This window comes from Manis pentadactyla, chromosome 1, assembly GCF_030020395.1.
Source record: "Manis pentadactyla isolate mManPen7 chromosome 1, mManPen7.hap1, whole genome shotgun sequence".
Classification (NCBI taxonomy): Eukaryota; Metazoa; Chordata; class Mammalia; order Pholidota; family Manidae; genus Manis; species Manis pentadactyla.
In genome coordinates, this window is record NC_080019.1 from 37446553 (window position 1) to 37468305 (window position 21753).

The 21753-nt window shown below is 38.3% G+C and overlaps 1 protein-coding gene across 4 annotated transcripts in view; it reads right to left on the reverse strand.

Moving 5' to 3' along the window:
* The window catches only part of MARCHF1 (membrane associated ring-CH-type finger 1), a 960605-nt gene that overhangs the window by 307402 nt on the left and 631450 nt on the right, over positions 1-21753 (reverse strand). For 3 of the 4 annotated variants that reach the window (XM_036892290.2, XM_057497148.1, XM_057497150.1), the window contains one exon: positions 12722-12871. The exons of the other annotated variant lie outside the window; for it this stretch is intronic. In XM_036892290.2, coding sequence (XP_036748185.1) covers positions 12722-12832 — 111 coding nt within the window. In that variant the 5' untranslated portion in view covers positions 12833-12871. The remainder of the gene's footprint in view (positions 1-12721; positions 12872-21753) is intronic. 4 annotated transcript variants of the gene reach the window in all.

Sequence of the window (21753 nt, forward strand, 5' to 3'; positions counted from 1 at the left end):
GGAGTTGCTAGGTTAGAACCAAGACTAAAGCCCAGAGTCAGGCTATTTACTAAATCCAAATCTGAATTGAAATAAGGGAAATAAAAAGCCAAACTGCCAAATCAAAGGTTTCCATGAAGGAAAGATAATCCATGAAGCCAAGTGATGATAATAGAAAACAGCCCAGGATAATCTGTCAGCTGGTATTCAGCATTTCTGTGGTCTTTTTTGCAGTGTGACAATTCTTTGCTGTAGCCTAGCTTGAGCCACTTACAGATTTATGATAGTAAACACAGAGCCTGAGTGTGAAATCCTAATTGTACACCACACTAACAAGCTTGGAGTTTGTATTAGAGACAATGCTGAGCCTCTGATGGTTTTAGAGCAGTGGGTTCTATTTACATTTTGGAAAGACAACTTTCAAGCAAAGTTCAAAACAGATAAGAAAGGGTAAAACCTGGACAAAGAAACACAAATTAGGAGACTATCGGAATGTTACAGGGCAGACATGAAAGTGAAGGCATGAAGTGAAATGAGGACAAATTGAAAAGATGAATTCTATGGTACATTTGATAAGACAATGAGGAAGGGACTGGAGGTACATGACAAGAAGGGATGCACTTTCTAATGTGGGCAAATGGATAAACTGTGAAGCCTTTCACCAATATATTGAATAGATACAGAATTCATGGGAATAAAGAACAAGTTAGGACCCGGCATGGTAGAAATTCAGGACTACATGATTCTGGGGTTGGTCGTGTCCCTGGCAAGCAGGGTAGCCCTCAGTGAGCCCCTTAGTCTTTAAATTTCTCTTGTTTGTATAGTAGAAGTGATAATATCTGTCCTCCATAATACATATAATTGATGTGAGAATAAAATGAGCTAAAGTGACGATGAAATGAAAAATTAAGTTGTTTTTCTGATTGTTATTTTAACCAATTTGGCAAAACTAGAAAGGTCTGGTAAAAATCCACACTTGAAATATTAGATGTGATTTCCTTCATCCAGCTGAGTTTAGTATTTGATCCAAAATATTACTTATTGTTCTTACCTCAGACTGGGTGATAAAAGCTACTTTTGTATGAAAAAAGAACAGAGCGTGGCCCATGTTATTTTATTTATAAAGACAACTGAATAAAGTAGACCTAATTCAGATATTTCAATGGAAATGGGGACAGTTACCATGGAATGACTTGTTTTGGTTCATCATGCTCCCCCTTTGTGACATCCATCAAAGCCTCCCTGGAAGAACTAGAAGGAAAGCACAGTGGCCCACGACCTCCCCACCAGGCCCAGCCCATGATGAGCCACAGGAGCACCTAGGAGTCCTGCCGTCATTTTTCAGCCATTCTGACAAAGGCAATGAACATAAGCCATCTTATGTGTTGTCTTGTTATGTTAAAAAAAAAAATAGTTGCAACACATTTTTTACTTCACAATATGTTCTCTATTAAGAACAAAACTGAAGGAACAAAACAGCAGCAGAATCAAAGAACCCAAGAATGGACTAATAGTTACCAAAGGGAAAGGGACTGGGGAGGATGGGTGGGAAGGGAGGGATAAGGGCGGGGGAAAAAGAAAGAGGGCATTATGATTAGCATGTATAGCGTGGGAGGGGCACGGGGAGGGCTGTGCAACACAGAGAAGACAAGTAGTGATTCTACAGCATCTTACTACGCTCATGGACAGTGACTGTGAAGGGGTATGTGGGGGATACTTGATGAAGGGGGGAGTCTAGTAAACATCATGTTTTTCATGTAATTGTAGATTAATGATACCAAAAAGCAAAAAAAAAATAAAAAACTTTCAAAGACAAAAAAAAAAGAACAAAACAAAACAAAAAATTGTAATTGTAAATTGGCACCTGAGGTAATTTCATGTTTAACACAGAAATAAAAGCATTTGAAAAACAACTGTTTTATGTACATCATAGTTGCAACTTTAGCAGACCAGTAGTAGTAACTGGTCACCTGATAAAAAGACTGCCAAATAACCTCAGATGGTTAAATAAACTTACAGATTGCTTTTTGTCCTTCCAAATAATTTTTGTGATATATATATATATATACATGTATATATATCAGTAAAATAGGATATACATAATTTATTATACTTGCTCAATTTCTGTAAAGTATTACAAGAAAATAAAACAGGTTTTCACAAATTGGACCTTAAGTCAATCTCTTTACAGTTATACCGTGTGCCCCCAGGCAAATATGCAATTCAGTGCAGCCTTCTGGATGGACAGGCTCATGCTATTGTAGATGCATATAAATGTTTATATTAATTATATTTATAGTAAACAAGTAAATGAAATAATAAATAAGTAAATAAATAAAATAAGTACAATATAAAGCTAGGATAACATTCTTACTTTCATTTATAATAAATGTATAGGAACAGCTAAGACTCCATCCAAGGTTCTTAAAATCCCAGAGGTGGAAATCTTTCCAGACAGGCAGGCAGGTGAGCAGAGCAGCTCTTCTGTGGACTTTGGCTGTTAGTTCATATTAGAGAGTTTCACATGTACTTTACAAAAGCTTATACAGCTTATGTAAAGAGTTAATATAATTAGAAAAATTTATTTATTTTTATTATGATCTAGCTTAGTGACAAGGGACAATTTACTTGAGATGTCTTCATCTCAGCTTCTCCATCTTTATGAGGAAAATAATATAACAAAATATTTCTTGGAAGAAAAAATAAAAATGAACAGGACTGAGCTTGACGCAGTTCCCCTTGAAATAGGCTGGTGATAGGCAGCATATGATGATCTTAGACAAGATGGAGTGAAGTATTTGTTTATTTTTCTAGTGTCAGTAATTAACAAGAATCACTCTAGAATGTTTCCAGTGAAAAGTTTCCATGTACTTGGAAGGAGCTGGCTTTATAGGGACTCATTTTCAGATCTTGACCAACATAGTCTTTCTAGTTAGCAGATGGTGCTAAAATAACTGGATTGCATGAATACCCACATTAAAAAAAAATGAATTTGGATCCTGATTTCACATCATGCACAAAGATTAATTCAAAGTCACTTACAGACCTAAATGTAAGAGTTAAAACTATAAAACTCTTAAGAGAAAACACAAAATCTTTGTGATCTTTGGTTAAGCAGTGATTTCTTAGACACAACACTAATAGCACAAGCAATAAAGTGAAAATGGATAAGCTGAAATTCATAAGAATGAAAAGCTTTTGTGCTTCAATGGATGCCATCATCAGGAGAAAAGACAATCCACAAACTGTGAGAAAATATCTGCAAATGTTTTCACATATAAAGTCATATATATAATTGGGGATTTGTGTCCAGAACATATAAAAAACTAAGACAAATCAGTAATAAAAAGACAATTGAATATACATTTTTTCAAAGAAGATATATGGTGCAAATAAACACATGAAAAAGTGCTATCATGTTATTAGGCAAATTTTAAAAATCAAAAGTACAATAACCATATAACACCCAGTAGGACAGCTATAATAAAAAAGAGAATAGCAATTACTGCAGAGAATGCATAGAAATTGAAACCCTCATACATTCCTGCTGGGAATTTAAAATGGTACAGCTACTATGCAAAACATTTTGGCAGTTCCTCAAATTGTTAACTATAGAGCTACCATGAGACAGGGCAGCCACCTCCAGTTAGAGATAGGTAAGGGCCCTGGGAAGGACAAATGGGATGCATACTAAGGACTGTGGGAATGTGAAAAACGAGATTTGCAGCTGAAACAATGCAACAATGTATAAGAAGTTTCTCACTGAACTTCCCCTGTGACAAAAAAACATTTTTAATGACTATTAGTCATGTAGCATGTGTAGCTTGACCAGGGCATACTAGTTAAAAATAGAAATGACCTTCAGTCTGACTGGCTTAAAATAAAGCTGGCCTTCGGACGGGAACCTATAGAGAACAAACAGCTTCCCTCCCTCCTCGATGCACTGAGCCCATAATCGGCAGCCTTGACCCTCCCACTATAAGCCAGGGAGTTCTGTATTTTCTCTCTATCAATAAAAAGCCTCCTTCTTGTTTGTCAACTTTGAGCGTTTTCAAAGTTCATTCTCTGACTCTGTATACAAGAACCCTGGTGTCATTTTTTGGAGGCTGTTGGGGATGTCTCCCTGTTCTCAGCCACCTAGAGGGCAGCTTCTATCCCCTACTATTTTTGTTTTAATGAATTCCTTCTTTACCTATACTCACCCAACCTGTCTGAGAATTCTTTCTTATGCAGAGTCAAGAACCCTCCCCGTCCAGGCTGGGGTTTCTCCTAGTGCTTCTCCTAGTGCACAGAGAGAGACCCCCCAGACGCAGCTGTCTGCAACAAACATATGACTGATTAGTTCTACTTGTCTCTAATGAAGAAAATAGGAATATATGTTCATAAAAATACTTGTTCACAAATGTTAATAACAGCATTACTCACAATACACAAGAAGTAGAAACAACCCAAATCAACTAATGAATGGATACAAAATGTGGTATATTTGTATGATGGAATACTATTTGGTAGTAAAAAGGAGTGAAATACTGATACATGCTACAATATGGACCAACCTTAGAAACATTATGCTAAGTAAATGAATTAGTCAAAAAAGACCACATATACAATTACATTTGTATGAGATATGCAGAATACACAAATCTATAGAGACAAAAGATGAGTAGTTACTTAGGTCTAGGGCATTGGAGGGAGGGATGGTAAGTAACTGCCTATGGATACTGCCTTCTTTTGAGGATGCTGAAAATGCTCTAAATTTAGATTATACAGATAGTTGTACATCTCTATAAATACACTAAAAGACCATTGACTCATACACTTTAAATGGGTAGTATTTAGAATATGTCTCAATAGACCTGTTGAAAAACCAATATGCAACAGAAAAAAATGACAAACTATAAAATTTGTTTTTTGGAAAATATTTGATATAACTTGGAAGGAATATCATGTTAAACAGAAACTAGTAAAAAATACCAATATCTAAAAGAAAAGATGACATCATTATAAATCTTATAAGCATTATAAAATATGACCAGTTTTATACTTATAAATTTCAGAATTTAGTATCATTTGGATGAAATGACCATATTTCTAGAAAAACATGACATCAAAACTGATAAAGAAATAAAATGCATTCTGCTTCTACATGTCTGAAATTTGTTGAAATCTCTTTTTACTTTTATGGATCAATTTTATTTTGTATTTTTATAATCCCTCTGGGATCTTAAGAAGGAAAGAGGGGGAAGTAGACATCTGAGTAGAAAGGCAAGTATTTAAAGAAAAGTAGATGACTTGAGACACTTTCAATCTAATAGGAAAACAGCACTTGGTTCCTTTTAAATAAGCAGAATAAAATAGTATTTTTCCTATGGAGAAGCAGACTTATTTTTCACATCTGCTTTGCATTTATTTGTGTGAAACAGCATCAGTGTGTTATAATAATGCAAGCTTTAGCACACACATTGCATAAAGACTAGGTAAAAGAACATGTTTCCTGAAATGCCCTTCTCTAAGTGTATGTATGTCTCTGTAAAAAAATTAATACAAACCAGGTAGTGGACCTAATCACAAGACATTTCAGAAAATACAGTGACCATATCTGGGCTTTGGTAAAACACTATGCATACAGCTGCACTAATTTTTAAGTTTATTCTTATGTAGTGAGAGGCAATGACAGCATCAGCAATGTTATGCCCATTGAATAGTGCTGGTTTTTGGAATTTCCACAGGTGAAATCACTCAGCCCATGAAAACAAGACAACCAGCAATTGCAGTCTCATCACAGTATGTACAATAAAATCTGGTTGGTGTGACAATGTGCCTGTGAAAGTCGACAAGTTGGTAACTGCAATGTGAAAGCTATTTCATTTTTTATCTTTAAAGAATTACTGGATTGTTAAATTAAATTTTACTCCTGTAGGCTGCACTGGATACATAGAAAACAGGTATCTGTGTGACCGTATCTGCATTGGAGTTGCTGGTTTCTTCACATGGATTCACAAAGCTGTACTCAAGAATTATCCCATCAAATAATTACAGTTGACAATTACTATATTGATATAAAAAAAATTTAACAGGCCATCAACTAAAAGGTTGCTTTTGGCTTTAAACCTAAGGGATTTGCTTCCTATGTTGAACAGACATTTTATTGGATAATATTGTGCTAAACAGTTAAAACAAATTAGGCCTATACAAGAGAATCTACAAAATAACCTATCCCTTCCTTCGGAAATGTAGTTGCCAATTATTAGTATCCATAAGGATAATCAACTAGTCAATCATTTAAAAAATAGATCTAACAAGCATGTTTCCCATCTCCAAATTCATTTTAAACACTATTTAAAACTATATTTCATTTGCACTTTAACATTTAGTATAGATGCAAATAAAAATCTTCTAAGATTACCACTTTTACATGTAATAATATATATATAGTGTTCTTGATAACAAGCACTGTGTCCTTTTTTTTTCCAACACTATCTATTGCATATTACAATGCTTGGCACATAGCTCACCTTCAACAGAGAGTATTTAAATGAATAAATGAGATACCTTCTACACTGGGGATAACTGTGATTCAAATAGTTCTGAATCACTCATTTCCTCTGTAATTCATTTACCCCTGTTTTGCTGCATTACAGATAGCTCCAGAGTCCCAAACTATGACTCAACAATATGCAACCCTGGATACCAAACCACTCCTTAGGCAGTGCAATAATGACAATGATGAATTAATAGAGCAGTTGTTCTAGGTTAAGAATCATCATGTTTTATCATGTAACTGTCAAATATTTATATGAACAAAATATTCTCTACGACAGCACAGAGGACTGGAAAAAACTAGAATGGATTCCTGCTCTGCCACTTTTCTAATCTTTCTGAACATTAGTTTCTCTGTCTGTAAGGAGATCAATAACTACTTCAGAGTTGCCATGGAGTTTGAAGATATGCATCTAAACTCTTAGAAGAGGATAGGCATTGAAAATACTATTATTTTATTATAATATAATTGTGTTTGAGATATAAAGTTATCCAATAACTTTATCCCATTTATCTTCTGAATCAGAAGATGGTTGCACAGAATTAGCTCTGGGTTCTTCAGTCCTACTCTGATACGGTCCACTTATTACCAGGTATAATTTTTATTCTGAGGCAAAAGCAAGTTGACACAACAAACACCAAGCCAGTTCATCTGTCTGCCCCCTTTCCAGAAGGCACAGCAGCACTCCCACCAACGTAAGGATGAAGAAGCCTTGCCCTCTGCGTTGTGTGTGGGTGGAGAGAAACAGAGGATCTTAATCCCACACACTCACATGAGCTCTGCCCCATCTGTATACACACAGCTCTGCTTGAGGGTCCTCAGACAACCAAAGTAGGATGTTTAAAAAAGAATGTGTTCTAACTACTATACAGATAGAAAAATTAAACAACTATTAAGACATCTTTTTTGAGGAGCTCACAATTTAATTTATATTTAAATTAAACAGACAGACATGACACATTTTGATGAAGAGCAGCTGTGAACATGATCTTGTGATTTACTCCTAGAGGGAAAGATCTCTTCATATGAGCAGCATTTTTAGATCAATTATTACTATTGTGAATAATCATGTTTTGACATTGTTCTGTATCTGTACAATTAAAGTTAATATGCTATGTTAAGCTGCACAGCAAACGTAATTTTTATTCATGGTGTGATGTTTGAAGCAACAATCTCCCCTTTTGCATTCTTTAATTCAATCTGTTTCCATAACAACCATTGGGATATATTTTTTAATGATTTTACTTTCTAACAAAAATCAAAGCTCATGATAGGCAAAATGTACTTAATTTCCCTCATTTTGATAAATGATACCTTCTATATTTTGATGAAGACACCTTCTATCTTTTTACAGTTACTCTAATAAAAATTTAGTTTTCATTCACCATTGCCTTTGGCAGTACTTAGGAAAGGCTTTGTAATAGAGATTAAAAGTAACTGATAAATGATCAAATAAATAATTAAAAGGAGGGAAAAAATGAGGTTAAAAAAAAACCTTGCCAACTCTACCTGCCCTGACATAACTTATTTTCAGAATGCATAAAAGCCATTGCAAAATAAACAACTTGGCCTACTTGCTGAGACTAAAATTATAAAGGTAAGTCTGTTGAAAGTAAGTCAATAGGTTTAGATTTTTTTAAATTAAGGTATTATTGATATACACTCTTATGAAGGTTTCACATGAAAAAACAATGTGGTTACTACATTCACCCATATTATCATGTCTCCCCATACCCCATCGCAGTCACTGTCCATCAGTGTAGTAAGATGCCACAGAGTCCTTAATTGTCTTCTCTGTGCTACACTGTCTTTCCCATGATCCCCCACACCATGTGTGTCAATCATGGTACCCCTCAATCCTCTTCTCCAACCCTCCACACTCTTCCCCTTTGGTAATCACTAGTCCCTTCTTGGAGTCTGTGAGTCTGTTGCTGTTTTGTTCCTTCAGTTTTGCTTCATTGTTATATTCCACAAATGTGGGAAATCATTTGATACTTGTCTTTCTCCACCTGGATTATTTCACTGAGCATAAACACCCTCTAGGTCCATCCATATTGTTGCAAATGGTAGGATTTGTTTATTTCTTATGGCTGAATAATATTCCTTTGTGAACATGTACCACATCTTCTTTATCCACTCATCTACTGATAGATACTTAGGTTGCTTCCATATCTTGGCTATTGTAAATAGTGCTGCAATAAACATAGGGGTGCATATGTCTTTTTGAGACTGGGTTCCTGCATTCTTAGGGTAAATTCCTAGGAGTGGAATTCCTGGGTCAAATGGTATTTCTATTTTGAGTTTTTTGAGGAACCTCTCACTGTTTTCCACAATGGTTTAACTAATTTACATTCCCACCAGCAGTGTAGAAGAGTTTCCCTTTCTCCACATCCTCGCCAGCATTTGTTGTTGTTTGTCTTTTGGATGGTGGCCATCCTAACCAGCATGAGGTGATATCTCACTGTAGTTTTAATTTGCATTTCTTTGATGATTAGCAATGTGGAGCATCTTTTCATGTGCCTATTGGCCATCTGAATTTCTTCTTTGGAGAAGTGTCTGTTCAGATCCTCTGCCCATTTTTTAATCAGATTATTTTCTTTTTGGTTGTTAAGGCATGTGAGTTCTTTATATATTTTGGATGTCAACCCATTATTGGATATGTCATTTATGAATATATTCTCCAATACTGTAGGGTAACTTTTTGTTTTACTGATGGTGTCCTTTGCTGTACAGAAGCTCTGTTAGCCTTTTTGTTTGAACACCAGCCTGCTCCGCAGGGAGATTGTTACTTCTTGTGTTTAATAAACTTGCTTACCTTTTAAATTTTTCCAGTCTTCCAAGAACAGATTCAATACTTTTTCATATCATATTCTCTGTTAAAATTTCTTGTTTCTGTTCCCAGAACAAGTCCCAGAAAAAGTCCTGACTGTATCTCAATTTTTATAACTCTCCAAACACAGAAATTGGTAGCCAAAGCTTATGCTACCATAGCAAAGATCTAAAATACATGGCATTTGCTTAATTACTGGGTAGTGGGTAGCAAGGAAATAGATTTTGAAGGTAGAAAGCTGTCTATCTGCATGATGTTTTGGCAAAAATCTTGGCAAAAAGTGGAATTTCTGGGCTGAAAATAGGTTTTCAAAATAGATTGCAAAACAGAACTTAATAATATTAGTTGACTAGTATTGGCTACATTCAGCAAGGTGTTAACAAAAGAATCACACGCTCAGGAACTAATTAACTAGTGTGAAAGCAGATCTAACCAGGAATAAAGAGAATCTACAAGTGTCAGGGCTTACTGGACGACATGTCTGATTCTTGCAAACCCCAAATGGTGAGACATGATATTGATTAAAGTGTTGAGTAACAAAGACCCAATAAAATTTTGCATTTGAGTAATGTGACTCAAGGCAAATATGATATTTAGAGCTGATACTGAATAAAACTTCTTAGCTGAACAAGGTATCTCTGGACAAAGTTCTGGTTAAGGGTACTATTTTCAAGATAGTACCATCTTGAGAGAGGAGAGACATGAGGGAAGAGGAAATGAAGAGCATCCAGAAAAGAACTTTCCTGGGCACACCAGGAAATAGATCAACCCTGTGAAGATTCAAAGGTACTAAAATACCATGACCTTAGGAACATGAGCCTTGCAATATTTAAGGCTTAAAACAAGCAAGAGATCCCATAATTTCCCCCTAATAGGAAAAAAATACTTTAAGGCTGTACAACCCACAGTAGGCACCTCAAACGTGGACAAGGAGAATAAAAGAGAAGGATCTTCTTAGAGGGCATATCCAGAGGCTAGAAAGCATCGTGGATAAAGGAGACCTCTCAGGAGGCAGCGTCAGAGAGTATTCAAAGCCCCTTTCTGACTTCTAGGTCAGAGAGATGTTATGTACACCCAGCAGGATTCCACCTCTGTTTTCCACGTGTATTTAACTCTTTCTCTTTCCAAGGATGAGTGTTTATTGTGGTTTCTCTTTCCTATTTCTTTCTTGTATATTAAGTATATACATATGTTGGGAGCCAGTTGTAAAATGCAGGTAATTCATTCATGGGTGATTCACCATTATCATTTGAATAACCAGAAATTATGGACTCTAGTTGAATTCAGTGACTGAAAGACTTTTTAGTGAGCTCTCTTGGAAAGTGATAATCCTTTTTCATGAGAAAGTGGAAATGTGACATGAATATTTCACAGCCAGAGAGGAGGTCTGTGGCAGAGATGGGCTAGATGCTCACTGATTCCATCTGCTATTCCTGGCCACACAGCTTCCTGATATTTACCAGCCTCCCTTGCAGTTCAGATGGGCAATAAGACTGTGTTTGGCCAATGAAAGAATGCCCACACATTCCAGGTTCCTCCATAACTGCGCACACACCATGGCCACACAGTCCCGTCAATTCTCTCAGTGACCTAAGAGGCCATATGTTTAAGAAGGCAACATCAAAAGATGCAAGAAGCCCGTATCTTTGAACCGTCATTTGATAATGAATCTCCAGAGAGAGCTACCCAAGACATACGGGCTACGACATAGGAAAGGAAAAGTTTATCTTTCTGTTCTAAGAAACCAAGATGTTTGAGTTATGTTACAATGGCTAGAGGCTATCTTCCTAATACAGCATTATATTTAAAAGATTGATTATTGGATTTAATTAGTTGGTAACTTGATATATTTTTCTTTCTACTGAAAGTACTGGAATGGGAAGAAAATATCGTCAAGAAGGTGGGGACAGTGTGGCACACAAGGGGAAGATTCACCTTAAGGAGCCTGGTCTCCAGTAATCCTTCCATCACTAACTAGCTAAGTGACACTGGGAAAGTCAATTAATTTCTCTGGGCCATAGTACATATCTGTAAAATAAAGCTAATATTAGGTTACCCAATTATAAAAGAAAGGCCAAATATTTGCTCAAGAGTTCATATGGTTTTGATTTATGGTTCTATGAAATAGGAATTAAGCACTAAGGCCACTCTAATGAAATCATAGAAATAATTTCTTATTTAAAAATGTTTAGCTCTTGCAGGATACCTAACGAAGTCCAGCTATATGCATAAATGCTGTGTAACACATATGTTTTAAATGATGTTAACTCATCCCAAGCAGTTTTATTGAAAATAACAACTTACAAAAGAGCATGTGAATGTGAAATGAAACATTGCAGATGATGATTTCAAAAAAATCTATTCCCTCGAGCTTTCATTATCCAATCATGTTGCACACATTTCTTCATACCCTCAGCTGTCTTCCCACAGTCTAAGGTAATGAATTTAAGAAGGATTCCCACTTCTGTTTTGTCAGCTGAAAGCCTATTCTTTCAAGATGGTTTCTCTTGACACCCAATAATGTTTGCTCAGGATCATTATTTCTATGTAAAAAAGTAGATATTTCGAAAGACTCAGAAGTAAAAACAACCTAAAATCTTTGCTCATATTTATTATATATATTCATCAACTAAAAGTAAGGCTAATGAAAACAGTTGCCTTTACCATCTTATAAAATGGTAAAATAATAATTAAAATATATCTACTATGTCAACATAAAACTCAAAGACTGAGTGTAATTTTCATTCTTTAAAATGAAGAATATTACGGTCAAAATCTTAACAAAGGGTGCATAAAACTCTTGTTTTAAATTATTTCTCATTCCTAATCATTGAGAAATAGTGGCTACCCCAAGCTGAACATTTAAATTTAAACCAAAAAAAAGACACTAAAGTATACTATTGATTCACTATTCATATCATTTTTGCAATAATTTAATTCACAATTTTATATGAAAATTATAATTCTTAATCCTTTTCCTAGACATTTTAGAATATATATAGAAAAACACAGAAAGTATGATTCTGATTTTAATTATGTTTGGATAATTCTATAGTTTTCCTCCATTAATTAGATTACACAAGTACAGGATGAAAGATATTAACTTTAAATATCTCTTTAAGATCACTAATAATGGAAAGGCAGTGTCCAAAGAAATAAAAAGATATAATTTTTTAATCTGCAGTAAACTCTAGTATGATATGACATTAAGATATTCATTATTATCATTAATTCAACTGAACAATGTAATATAAATGCAACTACCATTGTAAACAAGAATAATGTTTACTTAGAAAGTCTTCTCTTTCCCTGTATCCCTAGCATTCCATTTACATACAAGCCATTTTGAGCAAAAATAACTTTTCACTCACCAGTGTGGAGCTTTGTGAGGCATCAGCCACACACCCCGAGATCTCGGGTGTTGGCGTGTCGCTGGGGATTCTGCGGGGGTCACGGGCGATCGCTTCACACCAGCCCAGCATTTTCTCCTTCCTCTTATCCCCTTTTCAATTTCTGAAATTCTGAAAATAATTTACATTCCCTGAAACCAGTCACTCATTCTAGTTATCTGTTTTTGGAAAATGTACATATTTGAAATTAAATAAGCAATCTAATGAAATACCAATGGAAACATATTTTTCTAATAGGGGGTATAGAGAGGAAAAGAAGAATATGCCAATTATTAATATTATCCCAGAGCCACAGGGCAATTAAAACAGTACACGTCTTCAAATAACCTAACATCTTTTACACCCCAATTCATGAGGCATCTAGACTGTGGGAATTCCTTGTATCATTTTCCAAGTGTTATTTTCAGAGATCAGTTTATAATAAGAAGTTATTACCTTGGGAACTAAGAACAGACACAGTTCCTGATATATCTACATATTTCAATGACATCTAAAATTTGGCATAGCTTTTCAGCTGACTGCCCTTCAGATGCAGAATAAATTGAATACATGTCAGTAGTAAAGATTATTCATTCTGGCAGTGGCATGATTATCTACCTCATAAAGTTCTGCCAACTGAAGAAGGAGAAATTTTAGTGCAAGCATGGTAGAGGAAATATATGACATCCATCACTTGTACAATAGATCCATAAATAGTAATTTTAAAAATCTTACTGTATCATGAGTAAAATTATTCTACAACTCTTTCTAATACCAAGAATGTCCCATTTGGGGTAATTTTATTTTTGTCCCTGAAAAAGTTATATCAACAATGACTTTTAACATAATGGAGAAAACATTGTTTCCTTTGTAAAGTTTTACAGTCTACTTTTCCACTCCACTACCCTCTGTAATTAGAAATAGTTTATTGCAGGTCTTTAGTTAAATTCATTACACTGTCAATTAAATATCAAAAATAATGTGGAGTAATTATTTTTCACAGCATCCAAAGCAATTAGCAATCTGGTGGTTTATAACATTTCAAGGATTCAAAATAGCACATTTCACAGTACTAAGAAAAGTAACATAAAGAAAGGTTGCACTAACAGATTGATGAGTTATTACACTAAATGACAAAATACTCAAGTTAAATGGATCTGAACAATGTAAATAGGGAAATTATAAAAAATGCTTTAGGGTGATGGTTCAAGAGTGTGGTGTAGGAAGACCCTGAACCCAACTCCTCTCACAGATGCACCAAATCTCTACAGTTACATATAAAAATATTCTCTCTGAAAAAGATCTGAACAGTTCCTCCAGAGCAAAAGATTAAAAGGTCACACTGAGATGAGATGCATAGATAGCCACTTCAAGAGGCTGCGATACAAAACCCACAAACCCCACAAAACCCCACTTCCAATGTGGTGAGCCACAAGTGGGAGGTATGTCACAAGTAAGAATTTCCCAGAGGAATGAGGGGTTCTAGCCCCAATTCAGGCACCACAAACCATGTGACCAGTACTGGAGGGATGGATTGCCAAAAGTCTGGCTTTAAAAACCAACAGAAGTTTGTCCAGGAGACACAAAGGGCTTGTGCGTTAAACTGCAACATTTCTAGAATTTCTCGCCTGGCCTTAGTTCATCTCCATATCAATAAGTGTTTCTAAGGGGTAGAGAAAAGTAGTCTATCTCCATGTCAATAGGTAATTACAAGGGCCAGCGAGGGCATTTCTGGACTGGAGAGGTTGGCTGGGGTCCATTTTCCTGCACCTAGGTAATGAAAGAGACGGGTGTGCAGAAGTGGATGACTGCTTGTAGGAAATAAATGGGTTTCTCCCACTTTATTTTTCCCTTTGGCTGAATTTGGTTTCAAACGTATTTTGCCCTGGGATTTTTCTCCCCGGAGTTACATCTGGCGGTAGTCAGCAGGAACTCTGAACCCAAAATCTGTCTTCATGGGTGTGACCCTTGGGCGGGCTGCCCCTAGAGATAGAGGCGAGGTGCCCGGAAAGCCATCTGTGGATGGTGGGGAGGCCCAGTGGCTGCAGTGGTGGAGGGTGCAGCTTCACCCAGGAGCCCCTATCCATGGTGCTTCCAGTTGGGGAGCCCCTATTGGGGAATTGGTATAGGGTTAAACACCTCTTAGAGGGGGTGGGGCCTTCCCCAGAACTGGGGAAGGATGGAGACACCGGAAGCTGGTGCATCGGTCCTCTGTGAAATAGAAGACTGCTTAGAGGCTCTGAGTGGCCATGTAGCAGCTGGGATTGTAGGATGTCTGTTTATCATGATAGTGGAAAGGGTTATCAAGGAGAGATACACACTTCAGCATCACTTAGAGGAGCTGGGTGATGACCTATGGGATGCCCTTAAGAAAGAGAGGCAGTTATTGAGAAGACAGGTCCTGCTACTGGAAGATACGTTAGCAAAGAGGGAGGGGGCAGCAGGGGGATCTGCACTGTAGGAAGCCATGGGGAGGGAGAGGAAAGAGCCGTGTCTACAGCCCCAGAGATGGTGGAGGAGATATTGGGAGAGGATGAGGTGGTGGGGCCGAGGGCCTATCTGTTGCCGAGACCACCACCTAAGGCACCAGCATCTTCTGTATTAAAGGTCCGCCCTTTTGTAAGAAAATAAAATACAACAACTGTGTGCTCCTCAGGGGGAGGAGCAGCCCCCTCCCCAGGTTGTGGAGCAGTCCATGCTCCCCCCTATACCCAGGATGAGCTGGCAGACATGAGCATCTGGTATGGGCAGAAGCCGTTGGAACCTCTGCCTACATGGCTTCTGTGTCTCTGGGATATGGGGGTGGAAAACATAGTTATGTTGGGTTCTTAAAAGTACACTGGCTTCTCTGACTCACCCTTCCCTCCAGCAGCAGTTGCAAAGTGCCCATCACATCTCATATGGAATCAAGCGCTTCTGCATTGGTTGACAGCAGCCATCAGGGCAGTTTGGCCTAATCAGGGTGATTTACCACACTTACCCACTAGCTGGAAAACGTATGCAGAGCTCCAGCAGGTGTCATGGGAATTAGGCATGAAAAATATCATCTATAACATGGACCCCCAGGGCCCTGATGAGGAGGTGTTCACTATAGGAATGAGAAAGCTGGTGCTGCATACAGCTCTCCATCTCTCTTTGGGTCCCTAGTGACTATTCTTGCCCCCCACAAAGGGCAACCCATAAGTGAGGCTTCTTATATGTTAGCAGATCTGCATTGAAACAATAAGAGCATGGAAGGAAGTATGGACTACGACTGAAAGGAGAGGTGCAAAGGGCCCTGTGAAGGTCTCAAGGACCCAGATGTGGGTTGATTTGACAAAGGTCATGGTAGTGAAAGAAAAACTTGATGGGCAGCCCAAAAGAGCCTTGTTAGAACTGTGGCACCAATTAGAGCCAGAGCAGCAGTTCCAGCCACTTAAGTGCAGGACAGGGATGCTGGAGGCTAAGCCCCATGTCCAGTCTGCGTCACTGCAAGACTTCCTGCAGGACAGTACTCGGGGTCCGCCTGAGCCCTTACCTCCACAGGACCACGAATGGGCATTGCAGTTTGACTGAGGGAACAGGCATCAAGGTCCCCACTTTGGGGGAGTGTTGGGGACCAGAGGCCACATGTATAATTAGTAATTCATTGGTCCCCTGTGAATGTACAATGTGTTCCTGGCACTGGTGTACACAGGAGCTGAATGTTCTCTGATTTTTGGCAACCCGGAGCATTTTCTTGGGACCCCTGCTGTGATAGATGGCTATGGGGGTAAGGCAATTAGAGTGAAGAAAGTCCAAATCACACTGGGAATAGGGCATTTACCCCCAAAGAAGTATACTGTGTACATTTCTCCCATCCTTGAATATATTTTGGAGGTAGATATCCTGTAAGGCCTGTGGTTACAGACCACTGCAGGTGAGTTCAGACTGAGGGTACGTGTGGTAAAGACACTTCTCAGGGGACATGCTCAACATGTAGCTCTGCCTGTACCTCAGTGGGTGACAAATACTAAGCATATAAATTGCCTCGGAATAACAAGGAAATTGGAGAAACGTTATAGGAGTTGGAGAAGGTGGGCATCATAAAGCCCACTAATAGACTTGTAGTCCTTTTAATTTCTCAGTGTGGCCAGTCAAAAAGCGTGTCGGCTCTTGGCATGTGGTCGTTTATTACAGGGAATTGAACAAAGTCACACCCCCTTTGCGTGCTGTTGTCTCCTTTATAGCAGCCTTTATGGACATCTTCAGTCATGAACTAGGGACACATCATTATGTTGGGGACTTTGCTAATGCTTTCTTCTCTACTGACATAGCACAGGAAAGTCAGGAACAGTTTGCCTTCATGTGGGAAGGCCGGCAGTGGACATTCAGTGTCCTTCCACAGGGATACCTCCATGGTCCCCCCATTTGACATGGACTTGTAGCCCAGAACTTGTCCACGTGGAAGAAACTGAAAATAGTGCACTTGTATCACTACATTGATGATGTCATGCTCACATTTGATTCTCTAGCAGATTTAGAAGGGGCAGTTTCTAGACTGCTGCAACATGTACAGGAAAAAGGATGGGCTGTGACCAGCACCAAGGTTCAGGAACCGGTAATGTCTGTAAAATCTTGGGGATTATCTGGTTGGATAAAACTAATGTTATCCCAGAAGCAGTCATAGACAAGGTCCAGGCTTTCCATACCCCTACCACTGTGGCAGTTTTACAATAGTTTTTGGGTCTTTTGGGATACTAGAGAGTGTTTATTCCACATTTGGCACAAACTCTGAAGCCCATAAACTGGTTGGTATGAAAGGGCTTCAGGTGGGACTGTGATGAGACATGTGCAGCTGCTTTTACTGCTGCTAAGTGAGCAGCCAAGGCCTTACAGACCTTAAGTGTAATGAACTCATCAAGGCCCTGTGAGCTAGATGTTCATGTAAGTGAAGATGGTTATGGATGGGGTCTTTGGCAGCGGCTTGAACAGACATGCCAACCTATTGGATTCTGGTCACAATTATGGAAAAGAGCAGAGGTTTGGTACCCCTTGATAGAGAAGCAACTGGCTTCCATGTACCACACCTTGCTGGCTACAAAGCTCATAACTGGAACAGCTCCACCCAAGGTAATAACCACCTATCTCATTGTGGGGTGGGTGCAAGACTGGACCAAAAGGCTATGGAGTGGAATGGCATGGACACCAACGTGGCCAAATTGGGTGCATATCTAAAGCAGCGTAATGCCCTCTCCACTAGCCCCTTAAGTGCAGAACTCCAATGCTTACTGGAGCCAGTGAGATAAACCAGTGGAAAGCAGAACTTTCTTTTGAGCCTCTGGTAGCTGAGATTCCTTATCAAGGGGGAAAAGCCCCTATAACCAAAGATGCTTGGTATACAGACAGCTCTACTCATGGGTAGCCCCTGAAGTGTAGAGCTATGGCTTTCCATCCTAAGACTGAGACAATAAGGATGGAGGATGGAGAGGGGAAGAGCAGCCAATGGGCTGAGTTGCAGGCAGTATGGCTCATGATCCCCTATAGTTGTCTGCACTGACAGCTGAGCCATCTATAGCGGCCTGACCCTGTGGCTACTGACATGGTACCGTGCCAACTGGACGGTTGGTCACTCGCTCCTTTGGGTGCAAGAGTTGTGGTAAGACCTATGGGACTCTGGTCAGACTAAGACAGTTACTGTATATCATGGGCCTGGTCATTTGCCTAAGGCATTCCCAGGGAATGATTAAGCAGACGCATTGTCCCAGGTGTGCTGGCTACAAGGAAAGCCTGCCTCCGATTTGGCCCAATGGTTACATCAGCATTTGTTGCATGCGGGGCAAAAGACAATGTGGGGTGTAGCCCATCTTTGGACTTGCTGTTGACCTTTAAAGAAGTTAGTAGAGCCCAGAAGGAGTTCCTTGTGTGCTCTAAGAGGGACTTATACCAAGTCCCGCAGCAACATGGGATAATAGTAAGGGGGGTCAATATCCCCTGTCAGGTGGTAGATAGACTACATTGGGCCTCTGTCCGTATCCCAAGGCTAACAGTATGCCATGACTTGTGTGAACACAGCTACTGGCCTGTTGATTGCTTTTCCTGCACATCACACAAATCAGCAAACGACCAAAAGGGACTTAGAGCATCTCTTCGCAGCCTATGGCCAGCCACAGGTGATTGAGAGTGATCAAGGCACCCACTTTACTGGACATGTGTTACAAGAATGGGTGGAGCAATTAGGAATAAAGTGGAAGTTTCATGTACCATAAATCCTACTAGGGCATGCATGATAGAAAGGTACAATGGTTTGTTGAAATCTGGCCTGAAGTCATACACCAATAGTATTTGGGGCTGGTCAGTTTGCTTATGGACAGTGCTACAGCATTTAAGTGAGAATCCCTGAAAAGGAGCCTTGAGCCCTGTGGACATTCCTGCCTCTCCTGTACAGTTGTATATGCAAACCAAAGAGGAGTTACTGAAGCTAGGATATGGCCCGCAGAGCAACATCCTGCTGCCAGCCCCAACACTGCCACAGCAGGCAAGTTGTGTAAGTCCACACAAAGGATGCTCCCTGAATGACTGGTTCTGGTGGCCTAGGGGTTTGGGCTCCTGGGCTCATGGGACAGAAACAACTGGAGACACAGTTCTTTGCAGGCTACCACATGCAGGCACTGCACAGACAGCAGACTGAAACTCACCCCCAGTATTTCTGTGACCTCTTCCTCAAGAATGGGAGAGAGCTGTTTTGCCTAATACAGAGTAGCAAACACAGAGTCAAGCAAAATGAGGGAACAGAGGAATATGCTCAAATGAAAGAACAAGAGAAAACCCCAGGGAAAAACAGTAATACATCAGAGATAAATAATTTACCTGATAAAGCAGATGCTCACCAGTCTTGGGAGAATAATGGATGAACACAAAGAGAATTTCAACAAACAGACAGAACGTATCAGAAAGTATTAAACAGAAGTCCCAGAGCTAAAGAATATAATTACCAAAATGAAAATAAACTGGAGGGTTGCAACAGCAGACTAGATGAAGCAGAAGACAAATCAGTGTCTGGAGAACAGGGAAGTGAAACTCATCCAAACAGAGCAATAAAGAAGAAAAAAAGAATTTTAAAAGGTACAGATAGCATAAGGGACTTATGGATCAACATCTAGTGGAATAACATTTGGATTATAGGGGTCCCAGAAAGAGAAGAGACAATAAAAAGGGCAGAAAACTTTTTTGAAAAAATAATTGCTGAAAATTTCCCTAACCTGGGGAAGGAATTGGATATCCTGACCCAGGAATTCCAGAAAGTTACAAATAAGATGAACCCAAAGATCCACGATAAGACACAGTATAATTAAAATGTTAAAAATTAAATATAAAGAGAGAATCTTAAAGACAGCAAGAAATAAACAACTACTTACTTACGAGGGAATCCCTATAACACTACAAAGAGATTTTCCAGCAGAAACTTTGCAAGTTAGTGTACACATACACACATCAGAGTAACCATAAGAAAAAATCTATAGTAGATACACAGAAGATGAGAATGGAAATAAACATAATACTAAGGAAAGGTATCAAACCACAAGAAAGCAAGAAAAAAAGAAAAAAAAAAAGAGGAAATACAAACTAGCCAGAAAACAATGCAGAAAATGGAAATAAGTATTTATCTATCTATAATTACTTTATATGTAAATGGAATAAATTCTCCAATTGAAAGACATACAGTGACTGAATGAATAAAGAAAACTAAGATCATCTATATGCTGCCCACCAGAAACTCACCTCAGATGTAAGGATATGTACAAACTGAAAGTGAGGGGATAGACAAAGATGTTCTGTGTAACATCTGCAAATCAACCAATCTAATACATCCATTAACAGAATGAGGGATACAAACCACGATCACTTCAATAGATGCAGAAAAACCATCTGGCAAAATTCAACAGTCATTTATGATGAAAACTCAACACAGTGGGCATAGAGAGAACGTACCTCAACAGAATAAAGGCCATATATGATGAGCTCACAACTAACATCATACTCAACAATGCAAAGCTGAAAGGCTTTCCTCTAAGATCAGAATGAGACAATGATGGCCACTCTTGGTACTTTTATTCAACACAGTATTAGAAGTCCTAGTTGGAGCAATTAGACAAGAAAAAGAAAAAAAAACATCCAATTGGAAAGGATGAAGTAAAACTGACGGTATTTGTGGATGACATTTATATATATTTATATATATATATATATATATAAAAACCCTGAAGATTCCATCAAAGAACTTTTAGAAGTAATGAGCCAATTCAGTAAACTTGCAGGCTATAACATCAATATACAAAAATCTGTTGCATTTTACCCACTTAAAATGAACTACAACAAAGAGAAATTAAGAAAACAATTTCATCTACAATTGCATCAAAAAGAATAAAACACTTAGGAATACATGTAACTAAAGATCTGAAAGACCTGTACACTGAGAAGACTTTGAAGAAAAAAACTGAGAAAGAAAAAAATAAATGGAAAGATAATCCATGCTCACGGATTGGAGATTTAATATTGTTAAAATGTCCATAGTACCCAAAGCAATCTATAGATTTAATGCAATCCCTATAAAAATTCCAATGTCATTTTTCACAGAAATAGAACAAACAATCCTAAAATTTGCATGAAATCACAAAAGATCCCAAATAGACAAAGCAATCTTGAGAAAGAAGAACAAAGCTAGAAGCATCATACTCCTTGATTTGATGCTATAATACGAAACTTTGGTAGTCAAAACAACATTGTATGGGCATAAAATACATAGATCAATGGATCAGAATAGAGAGCCCAGAAATGAACCCAAGCATATATAGTAAATTGATTTTTGATAAAGGAGGAAAGAACATACAACAAGGAAAGGACAGTCTCTTCAGTAAATGGTGTTGGGAAAGCTAAACAGCCACATGCAAAAGAATAAAACTGGACAACCCTCTTACATCATACACAGAATTAATTCAAAATGTGTCAGACTTGGACATGAGACCAAAAACCATTCAACTAGGAGAAAACATAGG